Here is a 13,146-nt window from a genome sequence, read left to right as displayed (position 1 = left end):
CTGGAATCAGTCCAAACATTTGTTCTGTTGCTTCGCTTCCCTCTTTCCCACACATGTTTAAGGAGCCTGCCATCTTAACCGTTTCCTTCTTTGTTGTCAGAAACCCTTCCTCATGGCAGTGGTGGAAATGCTAACAGCCATTACTTCACCAATCCCAGTTACCACACGCTCACGCAGTGTGCCGCATCCCCTCACGTCAACAACAGGGACAGGATCGCCAAGGTGAGAGGAGATGGTCCAGGTCACTGAGGGCGGGCGGGGAAGAGCAAGGAACAGGCGTGCCTGAGGGCTGCGGTTGGCCAGCTGCCATTCCACATACGTACATCAATTATCTCATTTATTCCTCCAAACAATCCCGTGGGTGTGTATTAGGATCTCAGGTTTACTAACAAAAAAGCCCTAAGTAATGGGGAACTTAAGTCACTTCCAAACATAGCTTGTGAGTGAGGCTGCAGAGAGGTGAGTCAGTCTCTCTGTCTCTGCAACTTGTACAGTTTCCGTTGCACTTCTTTTGGAAAATGTTTCTAATATGGCATGTGGTTTTAAAATAATGTCTCATAGCAGACCTATAGCAGACTCCGGCCTGGGTAAGACTGGCAGGTTTGTCTTTGTGATCACCTTCTAGTGCCCTTTCCTGGCCACCTGTACTCAATAATAATATGCATTTATTTATTTTGATTGAACCATATGAAACTGCAGTTTTGTGGGTAAAAAGTTACCAAAAAAACAACCTAGTACTATGTGCCAGGCATTTCTAATCATTTTACAAATATAAATTTGTTTAATCTTTATACCAATCCTATGACCTGAGTGATTACCCCATCTTACAGAGGCCCAGAGAGGTTGGAAGCCCAGGGCTGTCTAGAAGCTGGAGCGGCTCCTCTGGACGCATCCAGCTCACCATCAGGCCTCTTCCAGAGTGCTCTGAAATCCCAAACATTTCTCCCTTCCAACTGTGCTCGAGTTATATTTTCAATCTCCGTTGTCTAATTCCAGCTCTCTATTAGACGAAAACCAAGCTAGTTAAATTATTCAGTTGCAATTAAATTAATGCAGCTAGATTTTAATTATAGTACCTCATAGTTAAATAGGGCTTACCTGGTAGCTCAGAGGATAAAGCGTCTGCCTGCAAGGCGGGAGACCTGGGTTCGATCCCTGGGTTGGGAAGATCCCCTGGAGAAGGAAATGGCAACCCACTCCAGTATTCTTGCCTGGAGAATCCCATGGACAGAGGAGCCTGGCGGGCTACAGTCCACGGGGTCGCAAAGAGTTGGACACAACCGCGCGACCTCACTTTCACTTTCATAGTTAAATAACACTTCATACTCTCCAGAGACTTTGGTACTTATCATACCATTTGTTCTGATTCCCATTCAGAGAGGGAGCAAAGTTGCTTGTCTTATCTTCATGCTTATAGCTAAGAAAACTGCTAAGAATGACTCATATGTGATTTTACAGTGTTTGATGGGAAGGCTCAGAAATTGTTTTTTTTTTTTTTCAGTTCAGAGTTCTATGTATGTAAATCCAAGTGAGGCCTAATTGGCACAGAGCAACAACTTAAAATGTAGAAGTAAGGTGATGGAGGGAATGGCTGGCGCTGAGGGGCACCTACTCCTGCTGCCTCTAAGCCCCACCAGGTCAGAAGCGGTCACCTCTCTCCCTTGGTGCACCCTCATGTGAGGACCAGTCCTTGATACGCTCCATGGACTTGCTTTCCCTAGATGGGTAACACTCCACTGCACCATATTGTATTTTCTTTTTTAAATCTTTTTGTTGTTTATATTTTTAACAGTCAAAAAATAATCAGCTGTTTGTGAATCTGAAAAATGTGAATCCTGGGAAGAGAGGCCCTGTGGTAGATTACACAGGCACGCTGCCTGCGGACTGGAAACACGGCGGCTACCTCAACGAGCTCGGCAAGTCCCCCACCCCCCAGCCTCCACCAGCATCGTTATCTTGTAGTCACTTCAAACACTCAGAGATTCATGACAGCACCAAAGCAGCTACAGAAAGACATATGCGCAGACAAAGAAAGACATAGCATCACACCCAGTCCCTGTGTGGGGCTTTTACTGTCCTAAGTGCTTTATTTATTCAACATTTATTGAGCTCTTACTGTGAACCAGGAATCAATAAAGAGACAAGGGTCACTGCCTGCGTGTAGCTTACACTCCACCTCTCCATGTACCAACTCAGTTCTCACAAGTACTGCTGTAGGTACCATTATCATCATCATCATCTCCCTGCTACAGTTGTGATGCTGAGTCATAACGAGGTTAAGTAAGTTGTGTAAGTCCTCAACGCCTATTATATGGCAGAGCTGGGATTTGAACCCCGTCAGCTTGGTTCCAGCATGTGTGCTTTTCCTTGCTCTCTGCTACACAGGTTCGATCCCTGAGTTGGGAAGATCCCCTGGAGGAGAGCATGGCAACCCACTCCAGTATGCTTGCTGGAAAATCCCATGGACAGAGGAGCCTGCTGGGCCACAGTCCGTAGGGTTGCAAAGAGTGAGGCACAACTGAAGCGACTTAGCACACATACTCAAGCTGAGGTACCCTTACTTGAGGCCCTTTCCTCTTTTAGGTGAGAAAATGGAGATGTCAGGAGGAATGTAGTGAGTCAGAGGTCCTCAAACATCTGGGAATCAGAGCCCTTTAATATAGTACCCATGGCTGATTCATGGTGATGTATGGCAAAAACCATCACAATGTTGGAAAGTAATTAGCCTCCAATTAAAATAAATAAGTTAATTTTTTAAAGTAATCAAGGATCCCCAAGAGACCCTACTAACATGGGTTATATTTATTGATATTTGCCATAGTAGGAATAAAATCTGAGGGCTATTTATTAATTTGTTGATTATAACAACAGTCTCATTTCCTGATAATATAAAATGCATTTTTGTGAAAAATGACTACTTTTTCCAAAATGAAACAACAAAAATATTACTGAGAAGAATGGCCACTGTTTAACGCTTTTATAACATCTGGCTTAATAGAGGTCAGCTGAATTTTCATATCTGCTCTGCGTCCAATCAAGAGTGATCTCACACTTGGTGTGGCTCCTGGAAAGCTCCACCATCCTCCTGAGAGAGGATGAGAGTGGAAAGGACAAGCAGTGTTGTACAAGGACAAGAATTATTTTAACCTCAGGGCCCTCCTGCAGAGGGCCTGGGCTGACTGCACTGAAATAACTGCTGTGACTCACCATTGAGCGTGTGGTATATTCTTATTCTCAGGGAGGAGCTCCACATAGTAACTAATATGGGTGCAGTGTCTTATGGGCACTTTCCTATGTATTGAAAGCAAACCCTTTCATATGTATTTATTTAATGATAATGTTGGAAGGAAGTCCCATTAATTTGGAATTTCAGATAAGAAACAAATAATTTTTGGAAAAGTATATCCCAAGTATCACACAAGGCACACTTATTAAAAAAATTATTTGTTGTTTCTCTAAAATTCAAATTTAACTGAACTTGCTGTGTTTTTGTTTGCTAAATCTGGCACCCCCTCCCCCCCCACTGTGTGGGCCCTTCCACAAATCTTGTTTTATAAAGGAAGAAACAGGTTAACTCTTGTCTAAGATTTCATGAAAGGAAGATGGTAAAACTGGGTCTCATAGTTGGTCTTCTGCCCACTCCCTCTCTGATCCTTCTGTGAACACCTTAGATGTCAATTCATCTAAGCCACTTTCAGGAACCATGTGTGGGCTCTGGAATCCCCTGTTATTGTGGAAATAGAAAATAAGTTCAAATTATTAGCTTTTATCTGAATTCTTCACTAACATTATCAATAGGATGTGTACTTCTATACACTTACAGTAAAATTATTTATATACCAGATTTACATTATACTTATTGGTGAAATCATTTAAGTTTAGGGAGGTTAATAATCTAGCTCAAAGAAGTACATGAATTGATATTAGTAAAATACCACCCAGCACTAATGAGGGAAAAGTTCTCTCATTCCATCTCCACTTAATGGAGCTTGTCCTGATTCCAGAATACACAGTCACTGTAATGGTCACATATAAATTTCTCTGCTTTCTGTCTCAGTGAGACCCAAGGGACTGATTATTAGGAACATAAAATCTTCATTGGAAATTCTGGATCTCCTTGGTTTGTTCCCATCCAAAAGTAATTCTGCATTTAATGTCCCTGTGAAGTTGTGGCATAGAAAAAGTCTTCTCTTACAAAGAACAGAATATGGCTCATTATGGATAATGAAGTGTGTAGTGCTTCAAATGATGGAAAAGATGTGATGCTGTCTGAAAGAGCCCAGAATTTGACGCAAAGGCCCTGAAATCATTCCTGGTTCTGTGGTATGACACTTGCAGTCATCCTCTCAAGACTGATTTGTTCATCTGTAAAATAGAGATCCAGTCCCATCACTTCATGGCAAATGGAAGGGGAGAAAGTGGAAACAGTGACAGATTTTATTATCTTGGGATCCTAAATCACTGCAAATTGTCTCTGTAGTCATGAACTTAAAAGATCCTTGCTCCTTAGAAGAAAAGCTATGGCAAACCTAGACAGATTATTAAAAAGCAGAGACATTCCTTTACTGATCAAGGTCTGTATAGTTAAAGCTACGGTTTTTCCAGCAGTCATGTACAGATGTGAGAGTTGGACCATAAAGAAGGCTGAGTGCTGAAGAACCTGGTGCTTTTGAATTGTGGTGCTGGAGAAGACTCTAGAGAGTCCTTTGGGCTACAAGGAGATCCAACCAGTTAATCCCAAAGGAAATCATTCTTGAATATTCATTGGAAGGACTGTTGCTGAAGCTAAAGCTCTAATACTTTGGCCACCTGATGCAAAGAGCTGACTCACTGGAAAAGACCCTGATATTGGGAAAGATTGAAGGCAGAAGGAGAAGGGGGCAGCAGAGGATAAGATGATTGGATAGCTTCACTGACTCAATGGACATGAATTTAAGCAAACTCCAGGAGATGTTGGAGGACAGAGTAGGCTGGCGTGCTGCAGTCCATGGAGTTGCAAAGAGTCAGACACAACTGAACAACAAAAACACAAAAAAATAGAGATAAGGATCATGTTCTGGCTTATTGTATGAAATAGATTAATTCGAGCATTTGCAAACACCTGTTCAGAGACTGAGACAGATGGGTGTTTATGAGAAAGCCCACTTGCTCTCTTGTTAATGCGCCCTGATCAACCAGGGCAGAGGAGAGGGAATCTGCCAAGCGTGGCTAATCTCATAGCCCCACTCTTATTCCCTAAGTTGTTATCCACCCCATGTTGCTTTCATCCCTTGGGGAAGGCTAGACCTTGCACAGCTAAGATCAAGATGGACATTTAAAAAGACTTTGCCACAGCTTGGAGGTGGCCAAGAGAATTAGGCGAAGGGTAATGTAGACTTCCTTGATTAGGCTGCTCTCAGGCCACAGCCGCCACTCATCTTCATGGAGTCACTTTAATAAGTCCAGGAATCCCTAAGAGCAGCCTCACTTCTGATACCAACTACAAATTTGGAGGTCTTCAAGACTGCCCATGGGATCTATAATTTACTATAAAGACAGAACTCACTAAAAGCTGTTACACTCATGGTTACAGTTTATCACAGCAGAAGGATACAGATTAAAATCACAGGGGGGGGGGCAGAGTCCAGAAAAGTTCACAGTGTGAGACCTCCAGCTGCCCTTTCCCAGTGGAATCATAGAAAGTGCTAACTTTTCCTAGCGACAGTGTATGACAGTGCACGGTGTCACCAACCAGGGAAGCGCCCTTCAGCGTCAGTGTCTAGGGTTTGGTCACAGAGACATGGTTGACTGTCCATCTGGTTGACTTCAGTCTTCAGTCCATCTGGAGGGTGAGCTGATACCAAGTAGCTCAACCCCCTCATATAAATCACTTTGTTAGACTGTCCAGGCCTCCAGGTAAAAGAAACAGTCATATTGGGCAGGACATTCCAAGGACTTAGAGATCACCTCTCAGGAACCAAGGGCAAAGGCCAGATCTCCATATGGTAAGGTGAATCCTTCACTACGCATCCTTTTATCCTGTCTTCCTGAACAACTGGGTGCCTTTCCCACCATCTGGGAGCCTGCCTGGCTAGACTTCACATACCAGGTTCAAGAGAGTGTACCTGAGAGAGGAAACATCCCTGTTTCCTGTCCTCTAACAATTGACAGTAGACACACACACTCTCTTCAGGGAGCCTCCCTCTTTCTCCACAAATGTGTATCCCCAGGGAATATCACCCTCTGTACTTGAGTTTAATATCACTCTGAGAAAATTATGCACAGACATGCCACGCAGGGAAATAATTTCCTTACCCTTCTCATAGTTAATTTGAATATTTATCACAAGTTACCACTTTACTTTCTTGTTTTTAACCTAAATCCATGACCTTCTATTAAAGAATAATTGTAGATACCCTGGAATGCTTACAAATAGCCTGCAGCTGAGGGTGTTGTGACACATGAAGTATCACAGTAATTGATTGGTGCAGCCACTATGGAAAGTAGTATGGAAGTTCCTTTAAAAACTAAAAGTAGAGCTACCATATGGTCTAACAGGGCTTCCCCAGTGGCTCCGTGGTAAAGAATCTGCCTGCCAATACAGGAGATGTGGGTTAAACCCCTTGGTTGGGAAGAATGCCTTGGAGAAGGACATGGCAACCCACTCCAGTATTCTTACCTGTGAAATCCCATGGTCAGAGGAGTCTGATGGGATACAGTCCTTGGGGTCACAAAGAGTCAGACATGACTGAAGCAACTATGCACATATGCATGCACACATGATCTAACAATCCCATTCTTAGACATACATCCAGAAAAAACTATAATTCAAAAAGATACATGCACCCCACGTTCATAGTAGCGCTATTCAAATAGCCAAGACATGGAAGAGACTTAAATGTCCATCGACAGATGAATGGATAAAGATGTGGTATGCGTGTGTATATACTACATATGGAATACCACCATTAAAAGAATGAAATAATGTATTTTCAGCAACATGGGTGGAACTAGAGATTATCATACTATGTGAAGTAAATCAATCAGGTAAAGACAAATACCATATGATGTCACTTAGATGTGGAATCTAAAAATGATGCACATGAACTTATTTACAAAACAGAAATATACCCACAGACATAGAAAACAAATTTATGGTTATTAAAGGGGGAAGAGGGCGGGGGTGGGGAATAAATTAGGAGTCTGGGATATGCAGATATAAACTACTATATATAGACTACAAAGCCCTACTGTATAGGGAAAGTGCAAGTGTTAGTCATGCAGTCGTGTCTGATTCTTTGTGACCCCAAGGACTGTAGCCTACCAGGCTCCCCTGTCCATGGAATTCTCCAGGCAAGAATACTGGAGTAGATAGATATCCATTCCCTTCTCCAGGAGATCTTCCCAACCCAGGGATAGAACCTGGGTCATCTGCATTGCAGGCAGATTCTTGAGGAAACTATATTCAATATCTAATAATAACCCATAATGAAAAGAATATATGTATAACTGAATCACTTTGCTCTACCACAAAAACTGACACATTGTAAATCAGGTACATGTCAGCAAAATCAATTTTTTTTTTCAAAATCAGTTTTTTAAAAAAGTATTACAGTAACTGAAATACCATTCATCTATATGACACCTCCGGAGAAGGCAATGGCCACCCACTGCAGTACTCTTGCCTGGGAAATCCCATGGACAGAGGAGCCTGGTAGGCTGCAGTCCATGGGGTCGCTAAGAGTCGGACACGACTGAGCGACTTCACTTTCACTTTTCACTTTCATGCACTGGAAGAGGAAATGGCAACCCACTCCAGTGCTCTTGCCTGGAGAATCCCAGGGACGGGGGAGCCTCGTGGGCTGCCGTCTATGGGGTCGCCCAGAGTCAGACACAACTGACATGACTTAAGAGCAGCATATGAAACCTCAGCGTTTACAATGCCTTTCCATATGGTCTATTTCACTTTATGTTCACAACAACCCTGTGAGGCTTAGAAGGTGAGTTGTTGTTTTCCCGGTTTTAGAGATAAGAAAATGGAGGCTCAGCAAGTTGAACGTCTTGTGTAAAGTCATGCAGCTAACAAGTGATGAAGTCCCAGTCTGTTGTCTCAAGTCTGCCTGTCTGTGTCCTTTCCACTGAGCAACCTTGAATCGAGTCAACTTTCTTGGTTCATTGGTTCCTTGGTGTCTGCCCCAGCTTGACCAGCCTTTCCCAAAGTCACTGAAAGAGGCAGGAGAATGCTCAGGATAACACATAACATTTTGTTCACTCTGGGGTACTGACACATCTGGCCCAAGTGATCCAGTGTCAAGGTTTGGAAAACAGCAGCCTTGGTTATCTCCTGCAGCGGGGAGACTGTGGGTGCCCAAACCATCATACTCCAGTGACCCGAGAATATTAGATGGGTTTTCTCTTCCTTTCTTTTTTTTTTTTCCTCTTCCTTTCAGTTCTCACTGGATGTTTTTTTTTTCTTCCTTTGTCACAGGCGCTTTTGGACTCAACAGAAGTTATATGGGAAAATCCTTGAAAGGTATTGCCTGAATTTGCGGAAGAAATGCATTTATCAGAATCACAATTTAAAATATTTTTTAATCTCAGAGACAGAAATAATTTGTTAAGCCAGCAAAACTGGCCCTGTAGAGAAAAGGTAGCATTGTTCCTGTGGGATGTGCATGCTAAGCTGTTTCAGTCGTGTCTGACTCTTTGCGACCCCATGGACGATAGCCTGCCAGGCTCCTCTGTCCATGATATTCCCCAGGCAAGAGTACTGGAGTGGGTTACCATTCCCTTCTCCAGGGGATCTTCCTGACCCAGGGATCGAACCTGCATCTCTTATGTCTTCTGCATTAGTAGGTGAATTCTTTACCCTGGGAAGGCAGTTAGTGTGGTAAATTACTCCAACAAACACACAGCCAGGTTTGACTGCCAACACGAGTGTGAACGTAGGTGGATCCTGTTAGAAGTTTTAGGGAACCAAGATCTCAGTTTGCTGGGAAAACACGCATAATTCCCCTCAAAGCAATATGGCTTATGGAGAGAGAGAAATATGAAGAAGGAAGTAGCAGGGAAAAAAGGAAGAGGTCAGCCTGGTTACATGTTCACTGAAGTCAGCTTTTTGAGAGGAATTTGAATAATAATTTCATATGCCCAGACCTGAGGTTTTACAAGGAAGCCTTACAACACAGGTGCCTTCCTCACCATCAAAATAGAACCTCCTTGTGCTCCGGGAGCCAGCAACATATGAGGGCTTGATCGAAGCCTTTGAGGATCCAGAGACTATTAGTAAAATAGAGTGGAGTTAATTTTATTTGAGTGTGATAATAAAAGGGGCTTTCCTGGTGACTCGGCTGTTAAAGAATCCACCTGCAATGTAGGAGACTTGGGTTCGATCCTTGGGTTGGGAGGATCCCCTGGAGAAGGGAACGGTTACCCACTCCAGTATCCTGGCCTGGAGAATTACATGGAGTGTATAGTCCATGGGGTCACAAAGAGTCAGAAAATGAAATCAAATCCATGCAAAGAAAAAGAAGTAATCTGCCCAAGTCAGTTAATCGCCAAGAAAATAAATGTCGTTACCCATGAAATAGCACTTGCTTTTCACCCCTCTGTCTCTCTTCACAGACCTGGGAAAGCATTCTGAATATAATTCAAGTAACTGCTCCCTAAGCAGTTCTGAAAACCCATACGCCACTATTAAAGACCCACCTGTCCTTATTCCCAAACACTCAGAGTGTGGTTATGTGGAGATGAAGTCACCAGCACGGAGAGATTCCCCATATGCAGAGATCAATAACTCAGCCTCTGCCAACAAGAATGTCTATGAAGTTGGTAAGTTTTCTTAACCAAAGAAAGAATCTAGTGAATGAGAATATTCTTTTGAAACAATTTTAAAGTCCTTGAGAATATAGTAGTTGCAGTTCATATACATTTTATTGTAAATAATGGTTTGTATTTTAAATTCAGCCTGTGTTTATGGTGATCATATTAGTTGGTGTCAAATGAACTTTCCAGGAAAAATACTATTTCGAAAAGTCAAAAGTAGGTTTTTTTCTTACCTCCCTGGTTATCCATCTTTTGTTTTGTAACCATAGTGAATATTTTAGCACGCATGTGGAACAGCATATGTATCATATTAGCTAATATGTTGAGTTAGCCAAAACAAATGGTTCAAGTGGATTAAACAGATGGTTCCATTTCCTGGTTGCATCCATTATACCAATATAATGCTTTTAGCAGAATTTTAACATTTTACTTTTATATTTGTCTAATAGATCAGTAATATTCCCAGCTGTGAATCTGATACAAATTAACAAGAATTCAATTAATATAAGAATTATTTTGATTGCCCCTTGCACATCCATTTGAAGAAAGCTAAAACATATCAGAGCAATCCTGGGCTAGACAGTAGAGCTTTATATTTTCATTTTTCTTTCTCCATATCTTTCCCAGTATTTATGATTTGAACCTAAGAAAAGTCTCTATTCTAGTTGATCCTTGAACAACATGGGTTGGAACTGCATGAATCCACTTACACCCGGATTTTTTTCACTAGTAAATGCTACACTTCTACGCACTCTTCTGTTGGTTCAATCCAAGAATGTGAGATAGTAAATAGTGGGGCCAATTTTAAAATTAACTATGGATTTTCAGTTGTGGATTTTCAGTTATGTGTGGAGCACCCCTAACCCTGAGTTTTTCAAAGGTCAACTGTACTTGTAAATGAAGTGACTTATTTAACTCTAGTCACTAGTCATTCATTTTATGCCATAGAAATGTCACAGAAAGATATGTAACTCTTTTTAAAGTATTAAGACAGCTTTTAAAAATGGAAACCAGGATGAAATAAATTTATTTTTGGAAGTGAGCAGCAGTTCCCTTTTGAATTGTCCCCTAAGCCCACCACTGTGAGATGGGAACGCAACTGAAAGCCTCAGTCCTGAATCCTAAAGCTGTGAACTTGTTACACGTTTCCATGAATCAAGTGATTGCCAAAGGACCTTGTTGTTGTTACCTGTACAGGAATGGGCTCAGACTAGATTATCTCCCAGGTTTTGCAGACAGTGATTCATGTCCAGGGTTTCTTTATATTCCCTTGATGTCTTCATCCCAACCACACAGTCAGTTCTCAGCATCGTGTGTAAGTGTCAGTGGGTTACCAACCACAGAGTAGTCACCTCTATGGGGTTATACAAGGATTGTTTGTTTTTTAAAATACTTCCTTATATTTTTATGAACACTCCTCTGGTGTGTTTGATACTTGCATGAAATGCCATATTGTATATTTTTAAAATTTCCATTATCAATTAATGTGTCCCTGGTTGTCACAGAACCTACAGTGAGTGTTGTCCAAGGAATATTCAGCAATAATGGGCATCGCACCCAGGATCCATATGACCTCCCAAAGAACAGTCACATCCCTTGCCATTATGACCTGTTGCCAGTCCGAGACAGTTCATCGTCCCCCAAGCAAGAGGATGGTGGCAGCAGCAGCAGCAGCAGTGAATGACACCAAAGACCGCTGGGTAGTCACTGGACCCCTTCCCAGAACTGCGGTTCGGTTCTTCTCCATCCTCAAGTTTGCCACCCTACGTGAATGTTAATCTACTTCATAGGCAGTTGTTGGACATGAACCAGAAAGCTCAAAGCTGAGGCCAGCTGACCATAGGTCCTTCTTATACAGGTGGCTCAGAAGGAGATATCAATGTGATTTCCCATTTTTGTTAGTATTAGAACTGCATCCATGAGGCATGACTTACTGTAAAGTCTTGGCTAAAAGCATGACCGTGCAGGACTCTTTCAGAGACACGGGTTGCAGTGGATGTTGATGTTGTTGCTTGAAAAATTAAAATTTAAATATTTTCTTTCTCATTTGCATCATAGAGTTGTACCTAGGATTGTGCATTTTACCATGAAATTTACTTCATTGAAGTGTCACATGCTCAATACATAGATGAAAAGGGCCATCTCATTGAGTCCTTATTGTTCAACTTTTTTCAGCGGGACTCATTATTGTAAGGATAATAGGAACCCAGCAGGAAACATTCTGTCAAGTGACATTACTGGACAGACTCCGAATAAACTCTAGAGGTGCAGAGCAAATTTACATATGAAAACTTTAGACTTTTTTTTGTAGGATGAGGAAATGTACATTTAGAATTACTTTAGAAAAATAATAGAATTACTGCAGCAATGAATACACAGATGTGCCAGACAGAGATGCTTCTCTGTTTCTCGGCCCATTTTAGATCCATGATGTTATTCTGATCACTGTCCCAATCATACACATTCACCACTTGAGATCCATAACATATCAATAATTATTTCATATATACAGAAATGAAATAATTTTATTTTTGACAGATTGGATTGAATGAGTGTCTAATGAATGGAAAAGGTTGTAAATGTTAGGTGTAAGATGATGCTCAAGTTTTGTAAGCCATTAGTAATACATGCTGTAATATAGAATTAGCAGAAAGGTTTGATTAATTTTTTCCTAGAAGTGACCGAAATATTTTTGTGCATATTTGAGAAAAGGGCACTTTCCTTTTATTAATTGTTGATTTAGAGAAACTTATGCTTAAGCTGGTCTTTTGCATTGCTAATATGACATGTACCCCATTTTTCATTAATTTGTATTTCCATTTTTAAGTTGTATATTCTATGTTTTGTAGTGTTTGGATTGTTAATGAAAAAAATATTATATGTTTATTGTTTCTTGTGTTATGGCCACTTTTCTTTTTTGCTTCAGAAAAATGCATTGCTCTTGTTTCTTTTGGAGGGAAGAGAAGAAGATATATAAATTGAATCCATTAAAATTGGGCATTACTAAAATAGTATAGTAACAAGTAAATGGTTTATAATGGAAATGGAGAAGCGTTTGAATATTCCAAAATGGAGTTCCTCTTGATCTGTGGGTCCTGAGTTTTGGTTAAACCAAAGGGAAGAGGAACAGGGAGCCATTGTCACTGAGCGAGTACCACAGACTGATCTTACTGAAGACCTTCATTAGGGTGATCATATAATCAATTATCCAAACTGGGACACTTTTGAAAGTAAATGAAGGCATTATGAATTATTACCCTGCAGTGGCCTTAAATGTGCTCTGTAACAGGCAAACCAGAAGAGATACTCATCTTGTGTGTTCTTAATGTAGTTAACACTTTT

The 13,146-nt window shown here is 41.3% G+C and overlaps 1 protein-coding gene across 3 annotated transcripts in view; it reads left to right on the top strand.

Moving 5' to 3' along the window:
- Positions 1-12,695, top strand: part of MEGF10 (multiple EGF like domains 10) — a 171,875-nt gene extending 159,180 nt beyond the window's left edge. For 2 of the 3 annotated variants that reach the window (XM_043912206.1, XM_043912204.1), the window contains 5 exons: positions 101-222; positions 1,793-1,916; positions 8,468-8,512; positions 9,604-9,810; positions 11,310-12,695. In XM_043912206.1, the coding sequence (XP_043768141.1) occupies positions 101-222; positions 1,793-1,916; positions 8,468-8,512; positions 9,604-9,810; positions 11,310-11,488 (677 nt within the window). In that variant the 3' untranslated portion in view covers positions 11,489-12,695. The remainder of the gene's footprint in view (positions 1-100; positions 223-1,792; positions 1,917-8,467; positions 8,513-9,603; positions 9,811-11,309) is intronic. The other variant, XM_043912205.1, reaches the window with a different exon arrangement.
- The last annotated feature ends 451 nt before the right edge of the window (positions 12,696-13,146 follow it).

This window comes from Cervus elaphus, chromosome 9 (assembly GCF_910594005.1).
Source record: "Cervus elaphus chromosome 9, mCerEla1.1, whole genome shotgun sequence".
In the NCBI taxonomy this organism is placed as follows: domain Eukaryota; kingdom Metazoa; phylum Chordata; class Mammalia; order Artiodactyla; family Cervidae; genus Cervus; species Cervus elaphus.
Note: the sequence above shows the minus strand (reverse complement) of the source record. Positions and strands in the feature narration are given on the sequence as shown.